At 39.2% G+C, this 21,638-nt stretch overlaps 1 protein-coding gene across 1 annotated transcript in view; it reads left to right on the top strand.

Moving 5' to 3' along the window:
- The window catches only part of LOC139712776 (transcription elongation regulator 1-like), a 40,244-nt gene extending 19,678 nt beyond the window's left edge, over positions 1-20,566 (top strand). The window contains exons 7-19 of the mRNA XM_071624567.1: positions 237-384; positions 1,361-1,491; positions 2,133-2,263; positions 3,397-3,551; positions 4,366-4,580; positions 6,970-7,178; positions 8,310-8,460; positions 14,512-14,688; positions 15,401-15,568; positions 16,395-16,574; positions 17,245-17,328; positions 18,087-18,187; positions 20,362-20,566. Coding sequence (XP_071480668.1) covers positions 237-384; positions 1,361-1,491; positions 2,133-2,263; positions 3,397-3,551; positions 4,366-4,580; positions 6,970-7,178; positions 8,310-8,460; positions 14,512-14,688; positions 15,401-15,568; positions 16,395-16,574; positions 17,245-17,328; positions 18,087-18,187; positions 20,362-20,566 — 2,055 coding nt within the window. The remainder of the gene's footprint in view (positions 1-236; positions 385-1,360; positions 1,492-2,132; positions 2,264-3,396; positions 3,552-4,365; positions 4,581-6,969; positions 7,179-8,309; positions 8,461-14,511; positions 14,689-15,400; positions 15,569-16,394; positions 16,575-17,244; positions 17,329-18,086; positions 18,188-20,361) is intronic.
- Positions 20,567-21,638: the final 1,072 nt, after the last annotated feature.

Below are 21,638 nucleotides of genomic sequence, written 5' to 3'. Positions count from 1 at the left end.
GATCCACCAAGCCATAGCAGCTTGTAGGTTTATGGTCAGTAATGGCTCAGTCACACCAAACTCAACACTGTTATAAATGCTATCTTTCTCTTCTTTTTTTTTTATTGGGGGTAAATGGTAATTCTTGACTTAAAAAAACAAAAAACAAAGACAAAAATGAAAACAAGAGGTCAAAATATAGAGCAGAATAGTAACATACTGCTCTCCCTGAAAATCTCCACTTTCTCATCATCCAGAACAACAACAACTCCTCCAAGACCGAGTGGATGGAATACAGGAGCACAGACGGACGGCCATACTACTACAACACCCGCACCATGCAGTCTACATGGGAGAAACCTAAGGAGATGGAAGAGGCAGAGAAGCCCGCCAAACCTGCAGAAGGTACTGTAAACGTCGATATTTTTGCGTGATTAATTTTTCGCGCTGAGCGGCTCAAAAAGACATTCGCGGGTTGTTGAATTCGCACTGCACAATTCTCAACCCATTCACAATGTGCATGGAAAGTTTTGAAGATATTTTCGCGGGCTTTAGAATTCATGCTAGCCAGAAGTAGCGTGAAATATGCGAAAATTAATGTACCGTGAACATTTTTGCATTTACAGTACTACCCTTGGTCTTACTCTTTCCCTGTACATGTGTCACACGTTCGAAAGTCATCTCTTCAGACGCACTCCTGAAAACCTGATGAACAGTACCAACCCTACTAAGGGTTCCTCCTATATGACAAGTGATGTCAGCTGGTGATGTTTACCAAGCACTTTTACCATTTATAATGAGGAAAAATTAGCAGAAGGCAATATTTTTTTCCTTCATAATAAAAAAAAAGAGAAGAGGAGAATGGAATTAACTGCATATGATGAAATATGTTGATTCAGAGCTATATAAATACAAATTCTACCTTATGTATACAAATTTTCTTAAGCAGTATTGAATTTGTCCCCAAACCCTGATGGTGGTTCAAGGTGACTGAGGGGCAAGTGGGTTTCCAGTTTTAGTTAGGGAGCTTTTGATTTTTGTGACACAGACGTTCAGAGGAAAAAAGCCTGTTCTGCGCATGCGCAAAATCGTTTCTCAAAATTGATCTTGCGTCATTTGAGTTTTCATGGTTGGTTCTGGACCATTTTAGCGTCCGTTCAAATCCACACATCCCAGTCCATTTTACTTTTTAATGTAGGTTGCATCCTTGTGGAATCGAAAGCTACTTTGCCACATGACGCAAGGAGAGAGGAGAACGGTCAATCATCTAAATGTCCACGTCGCAAATCTAAAGCTTCCTGTTGTAAAGCTGTGTGACTTTTATGATGTGCTGTTTCATATTCTCTTTTGCTCATGTGCATTGTTGTTCTTTTACTTACAGCTTCAGAAGAACCCAAAAAGGTGGAAGAAAAGGAGAAAGAAGAAAAGAAGGAAGAGGCAGTACCTGAAGAGGAAGAGAAGAAAGAGGAAAAGGAAGAAGTGAAGGTTGAGGAGGAACAGGAGGAGAAAGAGGTGAATTTAGCTTTGCAATGTTTTTGTCTTGTTTTATTTTGTATGGATGAGATAGGGAAAATGTTTCTAAGCTAGATTATAGTTTTCCCCTCCAAACATTAATTTCATGGGACTTTTCTGCCGATTTGTATTTTGTGTACCATTGCAATAGTGTGGCTTTTATTTGCCGAATGAGCACAACTAACATCAGTGTCACCATATGGCAGTGTAAATCTGAGTGATCTGAAGGGTGCTTGCCACGTCCTACAGACGAGGGCAACTATCCAAAACCTTCTGCCTAGCTCCACGCTGGCTTACATCCAAAAAGCCCTCTCACTCATACTGCTTCAAAAGAAGTATGGTACAGACTAATTTGTCCGCTGCATTTGTCTTTCACCTCCTGAAGTGCAACAAGTAAACAAAGATAAGTGTAGTTTCAGTTTCTTCCAAAGGAGAATCTGTGAGGAAGCTTTCACAATTAGTGCATGAATACCATGTGTTCATCAGTGCTTTGTATCATTAAGGCTATTCATCTCTTTGCTCTTTAGAAAGCCTGCCTCGGTATATGATCCTCAGACAATCTTAATAAGGAAGGCTGAGTGGTCCCGTGAGCTTGAGAGTTTCATTTAAAATTTGACAATGTATTTTCTTTTCATTAAAAGGAGGAGATGGACCAGTCAGAGCCAGCTCCGGAGACCAAACCTGTTGAGACTGTGGAACCAAAGAAAGAAGAAGAGAAGCCAGTCGACAAATCTAAACCAGTTGCCACCAAGCCAATCCCAGGAACGCCCTGGTACGCATTGATTAACATGACAGTGTCCCATCAAGACTAGAGACTGAATTCACTGAGGATGATGTGATTGGGGTTTATCCCATGATTTCACTCTCCCTTGTTTGCTATGCTGTGTTGGTTTTTTGCTGAGAAGAATAGCTAAGTTAGCAAAACATTCACTGATTTTAATGGAAAGATTAGCCAAGTTTTACTAAAAGCATGTCATGGCTAATGTGATAAACCAAGTTACTGTATACGCTATATATTTCGCGGGGGTTTTATTTTCGCGAATTTCGCGAGTCGGGAGCTATTCGCGAAATTAACAACACGTGAAAATATTACCTTCCAAAATGAATCCCTTGCCTTGATGATACAAACATTTCAGTACTAGTATACCATGTCACGGCTTACCGAACAGACCATACTGGCGAAGCTTGTTTACGCACGTCCACGTCTACTTACGAATACTGTAGAGAGCCAATCCATTATCGCAAGGGGACCACTCGTCAGAAATCTAGCGCGATGGACTTAACCACTTCAAAAATGTTGAATTCTAACTTACTAGTTCGCAGAGTTTGGTAAATTTTTTTCATGCAGTGTATAACTAGTATCATTCTTATTTGCTAGTAAGTTGAAAATTCACACTTTCTTTGCCACTTCATATTTTCTCTGGTTCCCCAATCGCGAATTTAACCACTCGCGAAAATGGGTGACAGCGGCAATTCGCGAAAATTTATGTACGCGAAAATTATAGCGTATACAGTAATCCACATGGGGTAAAGTAGTTTCAAGTGTTTTCCATCATATACAATGAATGTATATATGAAGACATGAGTTGTGTGAGTTTGTTTAGGGAAGGCAACCAAGTTGAAAACTCCACTGGCAGAATCTAGTTGAAATCAGAAGCAAACGTGTGATTTCAGGAAAGCTGCTCATCGAGCATTTTAAGTCATTTTTCATGTGCAAATGTTCGTTCAGGAAATCATTTGTGATGTAACTTATGGATGTTATTGGATGATTGAGGAATACCTCTTCCTGGAATAGAAGAATATTTAGGTATGGAACGACCAGAGGTGTAAAGATAGTACTTTCCCCATTTGGTATGTAACTCTTGTATGCTCTTATCAAAACTGTATCTTGCTTTGGTGCGACAGGTGTTTGGTGTGGACTGGTGACAAGAGGGTGTTCTTCTACAACCCCAGCACCCGGCAGTCCCTGTGGGAGAGACCGGAGGAGCTTCTGGGGCGGACAGACGTGGATCGCATGGTGCTGGAATCACCCCCTCAGTCGGAGGAGGAGCTGAAGCAAGGTGCAGGGGTTTCCCACCTTTCAGACTTTTGGAAACTTTTCACTTTTTGTGCATTGTATAACAGTGTCGGCTGTTTTGATTGTATTAATATTAATTGTATTAATGATAATAATGACAGGCCTTGCTGGGATAGCACATGGCCAGTTGCAGAATTATTCCGCCAGCCTGAAAAGGTAAAAGAATTTCCAGATTTTGAGCCAAATTTATGATATTGTGTGATAATCTGCTCGTAACCACATTTCTGTTTTCACCTCTGTTTTTATGCCTCCGCCACCAAGTGTGGCCAGAGGCATTACATAGTCTTGGCTTAATTCTTCATTGGATTTTCCATTAATAGGAGGATTCATTTGAGTTTGTGCAGATACACTGTAAACAAATGTCTTCAAACAGTTCAAAGGTGTGGATTTGATCAAAATGCATTCTTGAACATTCAGTGATTTAAACATGATAGAGATCTGGATTCCCAAATATTTCATTCTCTCTCTGTTTTTGTTTGTTTGTTTGTTTGTTGTTTGTATGTTTTATGTGTGTTGTGTGTGTGTTGTGGGTTGTTGGTTGTTGGTTGTTGGTTGTTGGTTGTTTTGTTTTGTTTTTTGGGGGGTGCAAAAATTACGATTACAATCATTCAAGTACAGTGGATCAGCAGAGGAAAGCAGGTCACTGGTTTGTTTGAAGTCCGTGGTTTTGACTTTGGTTTTCTGCCGAGTCTAGCTACACAAGCATCAGATGCGATATTGCACTTGAGATGTTTTGACTTTCACTCGCCCCTCAGTGGTTTGCTATTCAGTGGTGCTGTTTGTCTTTGGCAATGCAGAGGAGAAGAAGGAGGAGACGAAGACGGAACCCAAGGAGGAAGAGGAGGATGCTGCGGGGGAACCCAAGGCCAAGCGGAAGAAGAAGGACAAGCACCAGTCGGACCCTGAGAAGCTGGCTGCCCTGGAGGCCGAGGTGAAGGCCGCCAGGGAGAGGGCGCTAGTACCCCTGGAGATTCGCCAGAAGCAGTTCAGAGACATGCTGCTTGAAAGAGGGGTAAGACCGTCCTTTTTGCTGCATAGAGTTCTATCCAAAGATAAGACATGGATAGATTTACTTTTTTTAAGAAGTAAAATGCTACTGTGAACAATAGTCCACAAGGCATGACACTACATATCAAAATCATGCATACAATGCTGTGCACTATACATGACAACCTCATGGCCTAATCAAGGGTTCACAGCAGCTTAAGAGAGGAATAATGACAAAAAGAAGATAGTGGGGCCTGATAAATAATATGCTATACAATCTGCAGAAAGTGGTTATGGACGCGACTCTTGAAGGACTGAGACCCTCTGAGATGTGCAGTCTTTGCGTGAACAGGAATGGATGAAGCAAAACAAAAACAAAACAAAACAAAAAATGATCTGTAACTTAACCTTGGGTGGCGGGTTTCTTTTCTCTTTGTGTTGGGCTTATTTCTTTTTGCATTGTTTGTTGATTGTCATTTGTTGTCCAGAAAAAAAAAATAGTGAATTATCATGTATGATTTGAATACCAGTAGACAGATTATACTCAGCTTTGGTAGGAAACTTTGACAACAGGAAACAAAGCTGTTGGAATGCCAGAGATTATTATCCCCTTGGGCCATAAACTGTAAATTTTCAGTTTTTATGCCTCCGCAACAAAGTGGCCGGAGGCATTATGTTTTCGGGTCGTCCGTCCGTCCGTCCGTCCGTGCTAACGAGAGTATGCTTGTGTGGCTAGGAGAACAATAGTGCACAATAGATGGCCTTTATTCCGTCAGGCTTGTGTGGCTAAAGTTTTTGCTTGTGTGTCTATTTTAACAGAAGGGAGAACAAAGGGGTAGACACACAAGTATATCACCGTGAGGTCTTCCGTCCGTCCGTCCGTCCGTCCGTCCGTCCATCCGTCCGTCCGTCCATCCGTCCATCCGTCCGTCCGTCCGTCCGTCCGTCCGTCCGTCCCGTTTTGTTTTTGTCGATATCTCAAGAACCGTGTGGTGGTTTTACATCAAACTTGATAAGAGGGTATATCCTTGGGGGATAATACTTTGTGTGGATTTTAGGGTCACAGGGTCAAAGGTCAAAGGTCACAGGTTATTTTGTGAAAAAAAAAATTTGAAATTTCATGTTTTCCCCATATCTCGCAAATGGTTCAAGGTATCTTCATGGAACTTAGTATATATGCTTGTACCGATGGGCAGTGATTATCTAGGGAAGTTGGGGGTCATGGGTCAAAGGTCAGGGGGTCAAAGGTCGAGGTCAACTTCTCAAAATATCACTACTTTCCTTAAAATGCAATATGCCTGAAGGTTTTTTTTTTTTTTACTTGATGTATGGCATGTATTACCCAATATATATTTTTGGGGAAGTTTCTTGCCTAAAGGTCAAAGGTCAAAAGGTAAAAGGTCAAGTGAAAGTGCTAAATTGCACTTTTTCCTCCATGTCTCGAAAGTAACTCGAGGTATCATCATGAAACTTACATAATTATGCATGTTCAACCTAACAGTGATTCTCTTTGGAACTGAGAGGTCAAAGGTCAAAGACCAGGTTTAGATAATGCTCTTTTCCCATTTGATACTGAAATTATACTTTTTCTCAATACCTTGAAAATTACTCAATGCATAAACTTATAAAAGGGTCAAAAGTCAAGTAAAAATCATCAATTCCCCAAATACCTGCACTCTTACATTTTAATCATTCATCCAATTGAACCTAGTTCTAGGAAAGTGAACATTCAGCACATTTGTGTCAAACCTGTCTAATATTTTGCCATTTGTGTGAAACTGTCATCACCCATTGTCAAGACATTGTACTATAGACCTATTAGGAGAACCATGCATTATGGCGGAGGCATATCAGTAGCCGTAGCGATATATCTAGTTTAGTCTAGATTCAGGAAGTCATTATAGCCAATAAATAAATTGTAACTTGATGCTTTTACGGGTAAAGTTAAAGTTGCTTCTGAAGGCAGCAGTGGTAGCCCGATTTGGTAGCTATGGAAGTAACAAAGTCGTTGTGGGGCCCAAGGGGAAAAATACATTTTCAGTTTATAGAAAGACCTATATTATCAGAAGAGGAGGTGCCTACAGTCGTGTTGTGTGTCTTAGGTTGCATTAAGGTCAAGTATGTCTTGAAACTCATGTGAGTGAGCTCTTGTTTTACCTGTTCTTTTTGGTTCAATCGTAGTCACTATTGTATAATCTTAGAACATAGTATTAGAGATTTGAGTTACTAAAATATTCAGGTCTGGTGTAGGATAATGCAGTAAAATTGCTTTCATTTGCAAGTTTTCATTAGTGAGAAAATTCAATTGAGAGGGAAATGTGCATTGAGCAATATGGGTACCAAACAAACTTTTCAAAATGTCTCTTTTTTTTCTCTCTCTTCTTTTTTTTTTTTTTTTTTTTTCTTTTTTGTAGGTATCAGCATTCTCCACTTGGGAGAAGGAGCTTCATAAAATTGTGTTTGACCAACGCTACCTGCTCCTAACTCCTCGGGAACGCAAGCACGAGTTTGAAAACTTCATCAAGACCCGTGCTGATGAGGAGAGGAAAGAGAAAGCGAATAAGGTCAAACAAAGCAAAGAAGACTTCAAGGCCCTCATGCAGGCAGCCAAGCTTACTCCCAAGTAAGATTTCTTTGAGGGGTGTTTGTGTGTCTGGGATGTGAGAGTACAGAGTCCAATCTGACTTAAGATTTTCTCTTTTTTTCTTACTCTGCCCATATCTCACAAATGCATTGAAATGATTGCAATTTACTGTGCGTCAGACTTTTTTTCATAAGTTTAAGATTTTTTTTTTTTTTATACAGCATTTTTTTTTTCTGCAAGTACTCTCACACCCCTGGTGCGTGTGTGTGTGTGTGTGTGTGTGTGTGTGTGTGTGTGTTTGTGCCTTTTCTTCTCCAGCAACATATAGCAACATTATCCGTCCCCCCCCCCCCCCCCCCCCCCCTTTCCCTCTCGGCAGTATGTCAATGTCAGTATCAGCACCGGCTACTTTCTCCCTAGATAGGTTTGGAGATATGATACATTTTTATGCTAGATGAGTGATACTGGGGAGTTTTAAGGGCAGAAGGTCTATCATTGCTCCATGATTACATTTTTGTGAAATGACCAAAAAGTATGGGTCAATTTATTCCAAATTTTGACAATAGCCCCATAATCATGCTCTAGCTAGAAATGTTAGGTCTGTGGATTTCATGATGTCTTCAAATGTGCAAAAGAATTACCACCTATCTGCCAACAGTGAGATATTACCTTGAAAATGTTTGTTTTGAAGGGGATGGCTAGTAACTGATCAGTGGGAATCAGTGGGAATGCTGCGGAATGATTGTTCCAATTCCTGTGGGATTCATTTAAGAGTGCATTATGTATCTATTGTTGTGTGAAAATTATTTGCTTCAGAACGGTCTCGTATTTAAGTAATGTGCAGTTTAATGCCCCGTCACTGTACAGGCATGCTAACCTGGAAACATTAAACTGCACATTACTTGAGTATGAGACCATTCTGAAGCAAATAATTTTCTCACAACAATAGATATATAATGTACTCTTAAATAAATCCCACAAGAATTGGAACAATCATCCCCTAGCATTCCCACTGATTCCCAGTTTTCAGTTACTAGCCATCACCTTTAAGTTTCCTTTTCTGCCGTAAAAGAACAAGACATAGAAAAGAAGAGAGAAGTTAAGGTGTGCTATATCAAGAATCTATTCTTAGATCATAGCTGTCATTGTGTTATATTTTCATCTTCCCAGAACCACCTTCAGCGAGTTTGCCCAGAAGCACGGCAAGGACTCCCGCTTCAAGAGCATCGAGAAGATGCGGGAGAGGGAGGGGCTGTTCAACGAGTTCATGCTGCAGGTGCGCCGGCAGGCCAAGGAGGAGGGGATCAGCAAGACAGAAAAGGTAGGGAGTATTGGTGCCTTTCTCAGCGGGAGGGGTGGACAGGGCAGGGGAGGGGAGGGGAGGGGGTTGTTTTGTCACCAATGGTAAACATGCCAGTTGGTAGCAGGAGATATCCCTTACTAGTCCATCTTGGCAATAATTTCATTTCGAGGACATTTTACATGTGCCAGTGAGCTTCAACAAATATCTCGGAACCCTTTACCAATGAGGAATTCAATGCAATTGCTAAAATTTTTACTACAATATCATTTTTAGCCATTTTGCTGCCAAACATGACTTTCACTCAGTTTATAGGTGTCTTTCAAAATCTTGCCTTGTTTATTTTGTGTGATCTCCAAATGCTACCAGAAATGACAAATTCTAATTTTGCTCTCGTTTGCATCAGTGCAGACAGAATTTGTTGCCTTGGCAAGGGAAAATAAGGAAAATGTACTTTCTCATCAAAGATTGTGAAAGAGCGTTCCTGTCAAAAAGTTCATGGTCAGGTTCTTGTTCTACGAGGGGGAAAAAAAAGTGAAGTAGTTTTGTAAATCATTGTGATGACTGATGCCTTGTATGGGTATTAGCTGTCTGAGCATATAAGTGTGTAAGACAAGACATTCTGCTCCCCGATTATATCAAAACAAAAAGGAAGAAATGGGACACATTGACTGGAAATGTTTGGGTTGTATGATTTGATAACTTGATGTGATGGGCTAGAGAATTTTGTGTCTATACACCGAATATGTAGCTGCTTAGTACTACCATCTACTTACACCTCTGCCCCAATGTCGTTTTAGCTTAGGCATGTATGCATTAGTCTTTTTCTCGTTCATTTGTTTTGTTTTGATTTGGTTCTTCTTTAACACCAGGGGATGCATTGATGGCAATGATAATTGGTAATGCATTGTACAGAGCCTTGAACCCATTTGTCACAAATTCCTTAAATTTGTGATGGAAATCAATCACTGATGAGGATAAAAATAAAAAAGAAACGAAAATGATTTGACGTAACCACGGTGATGATGCCTTATGATAGAAATTTACTTGCCTCTTTTAATCAAGATGTGCCTCTATTGATTCTATATGACATGTGCTATCAACCATAGTGTCATATCATGATCGATGTGCACTGCCTCTGTACATTATGCTGTGTCCATATGAACACTGAGAAAGATTATTTTTTGATGATTTTTGACATGCAACTGTTACATTGACACTTTTGTCCGTAAGGTCTGCCCAATATTTTACACTTGGAAAGAATTTTTTCTTCTGTATGACTTGTCTATTGTGCTGCAGTAGTATGTAAGGTGTGTTGTTTTCAAACATTGCTACAATAATACATCACCAGAGTATTAAATGTATGCTAACAATTTGCAGGATACCGACCTGATGAGCCCAGCCGTTTCATTTATCTTCTTCTAATTTCCTCTTCATTCCAGCTGCATCACTTTTTTTACTGAATGTATGTTTTTATTTACAGTTTATCTGGCATATCAGTGACAATATTTGATAATTGCTTTGTATTGTTAGTAATTATTTCATGAGTCTGTTGGACCAAGTTATAAATCATGGTTTCAAATCTTGATCAAGTTGTGATAAAATAAAATATATGGTTAATATTTCAAACTGTTGAGTTGTAGATATGTGTATATCAGAGAAGTATATTATTCAAGGCATGTTTAATGAGATGCAATTTGTAGAATTGATTCAACTTTCATGTTTGTCCATTCTTCCTCAAACAGCTTTTATTGACATTCAAATCAGCCTACTCTGTCTATATTTGCCATACTACTACATTTATTGTTTTTCCTGTTTTGCCATTTTTTTACCATTGCAGGGATTCTCAAAATGTTTCAAGTGGTGTAAATGAACAAGTTTCTAGTCATGCAAATATTTGTCAACAGTGTTCATTCTGTATTGCATACATACAAAACTACAGCTTGATGTCAGTCATAATTTTTTTTTTTTTTATTTCCCATCTACAAAATTTGTCATCAATGTTTGACTTTTTCTTGATAAATTTCAAAACTTTTTGTCTTCGTTTTTTGTGTTATTTGTTCATTTACAATTTGGTGATTCTTTGATATTGAAACTGAAAGTCAACATTTCATTTGGAAGTGGACTTTCAAACAAAAACAACTCATCGTAAACTATTTTTTTCCATATATTTAGACTTGAACTTATGTCATGACCCATAGCTGTTACATTTATGCAGCTATCTAGCATTTTGAACCACTGCTACATGAAAAAACAAAACATGAAGATGCATAGTGTTTCACTGGGAATCTGAAATGTTTGCTTGACTGACAAATTTCGTTTTATACCAACTTGAAAACATATTCAAATGTAATCATTTCATCATTGTTTCAATATTTTGTCGTGCCAGTATGATGTGTATTGTCTATGCAGATTGTGTAATGTGAACAGATTCATGATATGATTTTTATTCGACATCAAATTCAAGTGATATTGACTGAAATGGTTTTCATTTATAAAGCAAACTATTTATTATTGTTGAGGGTACAATGTTGCTTTAGGATGTTGGAAAGGTTTGGAAAGGCAGGGAAAGGAGTGGCATGCTCCAATAATACTCTTCATCATTGTTTTGTGTTCATGAGGAATTATTTTGTCTTTTGTTTTGGCATTAAAGCCATTGTTGAAATATTTCAAACTCGGAAAAAAAAAACCTCGCACTGAAAAGTTTTCACTGCGTACATGTACAGAGAATGAGGTAAAATGAACAAATTCATTTACTTTATAAGCATTTCTGACTGCATAATTCAATAAGAATTAATAAAACAGTTGCATTTATGAGGCTCTTCATATCAAATATTTTTGTCCTTGATGGAAATTGTATGTTTGTTTGTTTTTATCTTTTGGAAATGTTTAGCCTTGAATTTAAATGGGGGAAAGGCATTTATTCATTGTGAATTCACTACAGACTCATCCTAAAGACACATTGTACCTTCCTCTATTGTTAACATTCCATGAAAATCATGATGTACTGTTTAGTTTAAGATTAATTTCACGAAATTGGAATGTGTTATGCATGCTAGAGAAACTTTAGAATTCTAAATATCGTCTCCATAAAGTTATAGAGCATGTTAGAAATGAAGTTTAAATGAAACTGACACTAAAGCAGAGTCCTTTAAAGAAATTTCACTCACTTGTTGATGAGGCTCTTAAATCCTAACAAGCATTGTATTTTATTTTGTCACGACAACCAACAAAGCTTGTAGCGATGGCGATTTCAAGGCCGCGGCAATGGAAATCTTTCCTGCTTGCTTGTTCCCTGCTGATATTATCAAGATGTCGTTGATAGTTGGAACAAAGGGTGATGAATAAAAGTCTTCCTTGTCTGCAAAAATAAGCCAGCTTTATTCGGTACAGCAAATGGTTTCATGTTGATGTAAAGAGTAGCAATTCCGATGATCATGCAGTGGTCACATGCCGTTGTTTTGCTTTTAGCCAGAAGCTGGGTGCCTCTTTGGGCTTAAACCACACATCTACCAGTTCTCCGTAGCTTGCGCCTATTTTACTTTTGTGCATCATGATGCAATCCAAACCTTCTTTTTTTTTTTTAATACCTAAAGGATTCATTTCTCAACACTAATCATTTCACACAAATGGAAAGTATTGAACAGCATTCACATACATGAAATGGCATTGATTCAGAAGCTTCATTTTTTTTACTCTGTTTTGGGGTAATTATAGAAGGTACATTTTCACATGGTTTTCTAACAGAAATACTTTAGAACTTTTATCGCCACCGGGAATCCAATAAATGAATGATATCTAAAATGCATTATAAAGTGATGCACAAACTGCCAAAACTTGAATGATTATTTGTAATCATTTGATTAATATGGATATCATTTTGGTTTAGTTCTTCTTTCATTAAAGAGCTAAAGATTGTGTTTATGTGCATAGAGGCATTCACTCAGTCATAAACCAGTACACAAAACCAAAAACAAAACTAAAATTTCTTTATTTAAAAAAGTCATTTCCTCTAAAACGAGGGTTTTTTCCCCTTATTTTGACCAATATCTTGAGTTTATTGTGTCTAAAACACAAATGCATGATTATTGACTGGAATATTCCAATGACTGTTATGAACTGTGACAGGTTTTGTGTGCTTGCTTGTGACTGAGCTGGCTACTTGGCATGTGTGATTTGTGGAGGAAGAGGTAACGTCTCTTTATTCAGTTGTTACATAAACAGCCAAATTACAGTGTTTAGATGCCTAAATCAAGCAAGATCCACCCACTCTCATGTTCTGAAACCCTTGTTGTGTGTGCAACTGGTGGAGAAAGCCTCTCCACGGAAGCTACAACAGTAAATCAGGCTGCTTTAAGACTGCAAATATGCCTTGTTTGTACCCACATCCTCCAACACTTGTTTTTCAAAAGGGTTTGGAGTGTTAGAGTCTTCCTGATTCTCGTAAACTGCAAATGACATTCCATACATTGATTCCTATCGAAAATGAGCTCCCAGTTTAAACACATCCAAGAGTACATGCATGTATGCCAGTGTACATTGTATGTACATTTATGTACCATACACATTATTCTTAGACCCTACAGATTGTTGGTAGAACTCTTCAATGTGTTAAATGTTTTGGAAGCATTCAGATTGCAAATTCACTTGAGAGCTATAATGGGCAAAATGTAATGTGAGAAAAAAAGAGTGGAAGACACATTATTGAAGTTTGTATTTAGACTTTGAGATGGCTTAATGTGCAATGAATATTTCCTCCGAGAAGGTTAGCAGACAAGTTCTATTGGCAGTCTGAAAAATCTCAAAAGTTTGTGACCCCCTCTAAGCATCACTTCTGTTACCTCTTCCTTCACTGTGGTCATCATATTTTAACACATAATGGCTGTGTCTGACTCTTGTGATTTGATTTATCTCGTACTCAAAGTTACGAGGTATACCAATCATGTTGCAATACCTTTGCGAGACTTATTTTTATTTTGTAAAGAAATATGTGACTACGGCATAATGCAGTCTAATGGAATACAATATTGCAAACTTGTTTTGATTGAATGTGACATGAGAATTAATTTGACCTTTTTTCTTTGAAGAAACAGTTATGTGTATACTAATGTGGAAAGGAAAAAACATGAAAACATTTTTAATGAATTGATAAATGTGTTTGCTAAAAGTTGAATATCTTTGTTGAAATTTCCTTAAAAAGGTGAAACAATTACATACCTGCCTTTAATACAAAATGGCTCGTTTTTTTTTATAGTTTGTAAGCATGATTATATGTTCACTTTGGCATGAAATTAGTAGGTATTTCTACACAAGATTAAGGAATTTTTGTTCGGATTTGGATTTTTTGCACTGATAGAATGTTGGAAACTGAACATTTATTGATTTCAAAGTTATTTGCTATCAACTATAAATCCATCTTTGGAGATTATTGCATGAGTTGATTAGGCTGCAGAACAATGCATACTGGATCGCCAATTTATGCCCATCTTTCTTATAGCTTCCACACTTACTTTTCCTATTGGCATAATAAGCAAAGACGTTAATTGATAACTCGAGGTCCTTATTTTTATCAGTGAAAAGAATCCAATGACACAAGTTTTCTCAATTATAATGATGAATGATATCAGCAAACTGAAATTGAAAAACACTCGCACAAGAAATCGACCCATGAAACAGCTTGAATGCCTTATTCACTGAATAACCTTACCTTTTTGTTTCATACAGGGTAGTAAAGAAGCAAACTGGCAGACTGCAGTTACTGTATATGTTTATGATTGTTATCAAAGTGACATGCGTGCTCCCGTTGCATTTCATAATGACAAAGAAGAAAAAAGAAGTCAGAAATATACAAAACTACACTTGAATTTTCCATATTCAAAGGGCAAACTGCAACCACTACACTCTAAATTTTCTGTGTTCAAAGTGCACACAACAAATACTTCTTTTTTTTTAATTGGAAAAAAAAAAAGATTGAGATCAGTTGTCACAGATGCAGTATGTCGGAACCAAATACTAACTGCTCTGTCTGTTTTCTTTTTGTCCTATGACACTGGCCCTGACTTTCGGCCACAGATGAGGAAGGATTTCCTGGCCATGCTGGAGGAGAAGAGTGAGGAGTTGGAGCTGTCGGCTTCCAGTCGGTGGAGTAAGGTGAAAGAGCTCCTGAAATCCGACCCTCGCTACAAAGGTGTGGAGAGCAGCTCAAAACGAGAAGACCTGTTCCGAGATTTCATCGACCAGAACTTTAAGGTAGCTCACAGCACATTCGAAAGAGACAGATGTGCAGATAGTGGCGCTGCTGGTGTGACCCCGCTTTCAAATTGGCCACATATTATCTGACACTGTGTAGAGAGAGATCTTGCAACTTTTCACTGTAGCATGTTGATACCCAAACTCATTCCAAATGTGCATGTTTCTTATTCTTATCTGTTCAGTGTAGAATTTAATGGTGTATTTAAAACTTGAATGTCTTCATATGTTTCAAAAGTAAGGTATGAATGATTAAATTCTCCTTAGAACTGAAATTCCGAAAAAAAAAAAAGAATTTGGACTGTCCATTGGTTGTCATAATCAAGGCAAATCCCAAGACAAGGCCAGAGAATAAGACAGAACAGGATAGCATTGTTAAATCAAGAGTGTCAGGCTTGCTCTCATCTCATTGAAGGAGGAGGCCATAATAGTCACATTCTGTATCCATTTTTGCATGTACTTGTACCATGAATTATAGCTGCAGATACAGAGAATATATAATGATGTATAAATGTAATATATCATTGCTTTCCATGCATCAGAAAATGCCCTCTGCCAAACAGATACAGGTAGGCATCTACATAATTGTAGAAGATGTTCTGGCAGGTACCATTGAATTTTGCGGAGACCATTGCAGTGTACATGCTGGTTTTTTTAATGTAGATTTTGTCAAAAAAATGTTGGGTTTTGATTCATGCATTGCTTCTGTCAGAACAACGATGATGCCGAGCGGCAGAAGCGCATCGAGGCAAGCCTGCGGGAGAGGGAAAAGGAGGTGCAGAGGACGCGCACCGAGCAGCAGAAAGAGCTGGACCGGGAGCGTGGGCAGTACAGGAAGGACGAAGCCCAGCAACACTTCCAAGCCCTCCTGGCAGACCTGGTACACACTCCACTCCTCTTAGTGCTCCACCTTTCCTCTGTTTACCTCCCTAGCGCTCTGCCTTTTCTCTGTCTACCTCCCTAGTGATTTGCCTTTTCTCTGTTTACCTCCCTAGTTTTCTGCCATTCTGCGTTAAGCTAACAACTGTTCACCAATCACTGCTTCTCATCCGGGACGAGCTGTAAGAGTGGAGTTGCACCACATCTCCCTGATTCGGAAAGGCATCCCAAAAAAGTCAATATTCCTTCATGTCTTGATGAGAGAATTCAAAATCTCCCTGATTTAGGAACCATTTTTTACTTATTGAAATGTATGTATTTTAACTCACATGTGTTTCCCGATTGCTCTGTAGAGTCTTCCTGATTTTGATGGGTAAATGTTGGCAGCCCTGTAAGGGGGTCTAACATAATACCTCTTCGTTTGGTTTCTCTATGCTCTGCGCATTTCATGAAAAGTAAAAGTGGAATTTGTGCATGTGTGAGTTTAAGACTCTCCCATACAAGACCTGCCTCTTTAATCCTGTGAAACAAATTTAATTCTGTATTATGAATTAGCCTGTATTATATCATGCTGTGAGAATCATTCCATTAGACACATCATATACAATTTGTACTCAATGCTTTCTTAAAGATGATACAAACTATGAAAATTTGTTTGGCGTGTGTTACATGGCATAGTCTCTAGCTTCTTTCATATTCAACTAGACTGATGATAGTGACTCAGATTACTTGAATATTGTACCCTGTGTAGCAGTGAGCTGTATATGGAATATTCAAAATGAACACTCCAGTAAACTGGTAAAGTCAAACTTGGAATTCATCTGCAGGTGCGGGATTCAGACTCCAACTGGCGTGACACCAGACGGCAGCTGAGGAAGGACAGCCGCTGGAAGCTGGCGGAGCTGCTGGAGCGCGAGGAGAAGGAGAAGCTCTTCACCGAGCACATCAGCAGCCTGTCTCGCAAGAAGAAGGACAAATTCAGGGAGCTGCTGGACGAAACCAAGGGTGTAAGTGCCCAATGTTTGGGAGACATATGTCTGGTATTTCTAATCTCACTGTGTGCATGTGCCTTTAGCATATGTACGTTGTGGCCAGGAGGTACATGTAGTTTTCTTGTGCCTTGGTTTGTGTCTTTGCAAAGTTACTGCTGTAGGTCAGTGCTTGTCAACTGCTGGGCTGCAATGCTCTCGCAGGTGGGCCGGGATGTCACCTAAAAATTAATGAAAAAAGATTTGTATTTAATCTATATGAGCTACAAAAATGTTGTAGGAGCCAGAGTGGGCTTGGGGGTCAAAAAGGTTGAGAAGCACTGTAGATAATGCCTTTTATGGTTAGAGTGTCCTGTATCAGTTCATGAAGTAACTGCTGTTTTTGTTTTTAAAAAAATTGTGCTAATATTTGCATTTGCATTTGCTTATGCTTATGCATGATAACCACAGTTAAATTTTGAGCAGGAGTTCTAGGTGATGGCAAAATGAATGTTTGGGGGAAAGGGGGGGGGGGGGATTGCTGCCAGGAAAGCTGATTACATAATATGAAAGACATCATGTGACATCAAAAGTATCCAACTTTGCTTGGCATCAGTGTGCAGTGGAAACATGGAGACCACTGCTGCATCGCAGGGCTACATTTCAGAAATCGGTTTGACTTGTAGATTTTTGTGTGTTGGTTCCACAGCTGGAGCTGACATCCTCTTGGAAGGAGGTTCGCAGGATGATCAAAGAAGACCCTCGCTTCACCAAGTTTTCCTCCAGTGACAGGGTAAGACACTAGTCTTGTGATGGAGACCGTCTTGGGGAAAAAAATCAGTAGTGACTGTAGCTCAGTAGCATTGTTAAGTACTTGTACCTACTTATGTTTGGAGTGGAGAGAGACAGCCATGAAATGGACAAGGAAAAATCGAATTGAATTGATTTTTCATATTTCTAAACAAAGTATGATGCATATATACACTGGGCATATGAGTATCAAAATCATTTAGGTTTAATTCTGAGTGTAGAAATTAATTACAAAAGTAATGCAATTACTCATGAATAGGTTGATAACACAAGGCATGTACATCTGTATTCAAATTCATGGTGGAACCGAAGCTGTAAGTCCAGAATAAGAGAAACTGAAATATGATTGAACGAACAGATGAGATGGATCAGTAAAGAATTGTAAACTGTATGTGTTCCTGTCTTCAGCAAATTACCTAAGTTGACTTCCACTTCAGACATTACAGAGAACCATCAGAATGACATCATTTTTGAGCCACTCATTGAGATCCCCCTCTTCGGGTTTGGAGTACAAAAATGGGACTGTATAGTTACAATTCCTCTTAAGCAAAAACAGTCTTTGATTTCTTTGATTCAGATATGCCGAGGATTCCTGTGAATGATAAGAGTTGCCTTACAGCACATTTTGTAACACTTTTCATTTATGAAATCCCAGCATATTTGTTCATTTTGCTTGAATATTCAGCAACCACGTGCTGCAGTAACCATCTTCACACATTTATCGATTTGTCTTTCTTCTAGAAACGTGAGCGTGAATTTGACGATTACATTAAGGAGAAATACCAGGACAGTCGCATTGCCTTCAAGAAGCTGTTAAAGGAGACAAAATTCATAACCTACAAGTAAGTCTCCAAAAAGTGTGGAGGACTAACGAGAACTGCTCATTATTTAGATGGGATTTTTGTTTTACATTCATGGTTGAATGAAGCATGAGGCATTCCTCTTGTTGACAGTTATTCTCTTTTGGTTTGAGTTTTTTAGCTCAATGAGCAGAATGGCTCAGGCGAGCATCCAAAGTCTGCTGTCTGTCGAGTGTGAAAACTCTTTCACGTTTTCATCTTCTTCTTGAAAATTTGTGGCTGAAATTTTGCCCAAATGTTGCAAAATTATCAGTAAAGGGAGGAGATTATAGTTTGTATGAATGATGGTGATGCCCCCCAGGATGGCCCCTGGGGCAGGGTCCAAATATTCCAAATAAGCTAACCTTCAAAATATTTGACACTTCCGTCTTCTTCTGGAAAAGTCGTGTCTGTATTTTGACCAAACATTGCAGGCACCATCAGTGGGGGGTTATAGTTTGTACAAATGGTGATGGTACCTCCTGGAGTACCCCAAATTAGGAGGGTGTAGCCCAAAAGACCTGCAGTAATCCTTGAATCTCAAAGATTTTTGAATAGTTTGCCTCAGGTGGAGTGCCATGAAGGTGAAGTATGCTGATCAGGTGAGCGCTAGACCCACGGTGTTGATCCCCCATGGCTCGCTTTCTTTCCTAAGCTATTAGCAAGGAACTATTCAGGCTTTTGTGGCTGTCATATCTTCAGCATTCATCTGTAGCCATACATCCATATGTTATGCCTCTAAGAGCCAATTTCTGCAAGAAACAAAAGTTTGATCTTCAGTTTTCTATCAAGGGTCATGGCACCTGTATTTTATTTTCAGACTATGGAATGTAGTGTGATACTGTGCTGATCATGTTTTTGCATCATAGATTTATATACAGTATGTCCAAAAAAATTACAATCGGATTTTTGCATTGATAACTATCAATATGATTAAACTGTCTAAATGCAACTTCAGGGTCTTAAAATATAACATCTTAGCTATATTTTGCAGAAAACCCCATTCAATGTGGTTAAGTGGTTACAGAGAAATGAGGATTGTTGTAAAGCATGTCATGGGTCTGATTCTTCCAAGTTTTGCACTTGGATGCTCTTGGAACTGCATAATGTGTGAACACAATGGGCGGAACTTGGAGGGAAGGGATTCCTGACATGCTCTACAAAACTTCTCATTTCTCTTTGACCACTGAAGTAAATCAGTTGGGGTTTTCTGTAAGATGTGGGTAATGAGTTATAGTTTCATACCCTGAAATTGTATTTGGATTGATTCACTATTTTTGTCCCCGCCGAACGAGTTAGAGCAGGGGACTATGAAACGGGCTCCGTACGTGTGTGTGTCCGTGTGTCCGTGCGTCCGTGTGTCCGTGTGTCTGTCTGTCCGTGTGTGCGTCCGTGTGTGATCAAAATCTTCAATTTGCTACTTCTCTGTCATTTATGAGCCAATTTTGATTCTGTTTGCTTTATATGATAGCACTACATGGGAGCTTTGAAACTTCTACACAGAATTTCAGTTGTGACCTTTGACCTTGACCTTTGACCTATATTGTACATTTTGCTACAAAATGCTACTCCTTCGCCATTTCTAACTTAATTTTGATTCCGTATGCTTTATGTGATGGCACTAGGTGAGGGCTTCAAAAATTCTATACAGAATTTTGACATTTGACTTCTTTGACCTTTGACCTTGATTTTTAACCTATATTGTACATTTTGCTACAAAATGCTACTCCTTCGCCGTTTCTAACCCGATTTCGATTCCGTTTGCTTTATGTGATGGCACTAGGTGAGGGCTTCAAAACTTCTAGACAGAATTTTGACCTTTGACTTCTTTGACCTTTGACCTTGATTTTTGACCTATATTGTACATTTTGCTACAAAATGCTACTCCTTCGCCATTTCTAACCCAATTTCGATTCCGTTTGCTTTATGTGATGGCACTAGGTGAGGGCTTCAAAACTTCTAGACAGAATTTTGACCTTTGACTTCTTTGACCTTTGACCTTGATTTTTTACCTATATCGTACATTTTGCTACAAAATGCTACTTCCGGCGGGGACATATATTGCGCACCGCGTAATTTCTACTTTTCCTTGTTAAAGTTGTCATAGCAACGGTTTCCGTTGGATTTTTGGGGGGATTATACGGTATCATGTCTCCTTCACCTCTGTCCTGCTACAGGTCAAAGAAGATGATTGCAGAGTCAAAGCAACACCTCATGGACATTGAGAAGGTGCTCCAAAAGGACAAGCGGTACCTGGTCCTGGACTGTGTTCCCAACGAGCGACAGGACCTCTTGAACGAGTACATCGACCAAGTGGCGCGGAGCGGTCCCCCTCCACCCCCGACGGCGTCCGAGCCGTCGAGGCGATCCATCATGAAATGAGCCGAGGACTCATTTAGGAAGGCAATGAGCGAGGACTCATTTAGGAAGGCAAAGGTCCAACGATGGAGACACAAAGGATGTGGAAACGTAGCAAGCACAGATAGTCCTGGCGTCTGATAGTTTCCTCTCACCCACTCATCAAGGGAATGTTAGCTTGAGAATGCTCTGGTGGTGGGGGGGGGGGGGGATTGATAAAATCAGAACGATTTGTATCATTGTCTGAATCAAGTCTGGAGAAGTATGTGAGGTTATTATCAGTCCAGGTGCAACACGTACATGGTGACTGTCGGGGAATTTGAAGGAAGTTTGCAGACCTATTGTTGGTACCATGTAGTCTGAAGGCTGTACTTTTGTGGATCAAATACCCTAAATATTGATTGTCATTGCTCTCATTTAAAATGTGTCTCCATTCCTTGACTGAACTGTGACCTGCCTTTGGTGTAAGACATCATCGAACCCCATAAATTGTCTGTTGTACTATTTGAGTGGCCTCATAGCCTACCCTAGTTGTCTGAGTATGAGAAAGCTCTTTGGGTTCACGGCATCATTTTGCCTATTATTCAATGCTTTATGTGTCAAAGGAAAGATAACGTCATGGAAATTTCATTGTGTCTCACACCATCCCCCTAGGGCTTCACAAACTATGTCACGACATACCATCTGGCCTAGTTATATCGGGGATCACTGCCTTGAACTGTGGCGTGATGAATGGCAAGAGACAAAATATTTCATTCACCAGGCAATATGTGTGTTTGTGTTTGTACATATTGGATGGTTTGGGCGTCTTTTGTTGCTCCGTGGCATACTAGTATTGTCAGTCACCCCAACCTACATCAGCCACCCGGTTTGTTCACCTCAATTTCACCGATTTTATACCACAAATATGTTGCCATTTGTAAAGAGAGACCTAAACTTCTTAGTTATGTTATACTTAAAGACATCCATTATTTTTCTTGCTACCCTATCATTAATGATGATCATAAGGTCTTCTTTATCCAAGGTAGCCTCTTAAGTGTTGTCACTTTTTATCAGATGGCCTTGCCAGTATCATTACCCTAGTTTTATTAGTTTC

The sequence above is a fragment of the Diadema antillarum genome, unplaced genomic scaffold, assembly GCF_040938485.1.
Source record: "Diadema antillarum isolate AM-2024a unplaced genomic scaffold, OU_Dant_1.0 seq00001855_RagTag, whole genome shotgun sequence".
In the NCBI taxonomy this organism is placed as follows: Eukaryota; Metazoa; Echinodermata; class Echinoidea; order Diadematoida; family Diadematidae; genus Diadema; species Diadema antillarum.
Note: the sequence above shows the minus strand (reverse complement) of the source record. Positions and strands in the feature narration are given on the sequence as shown.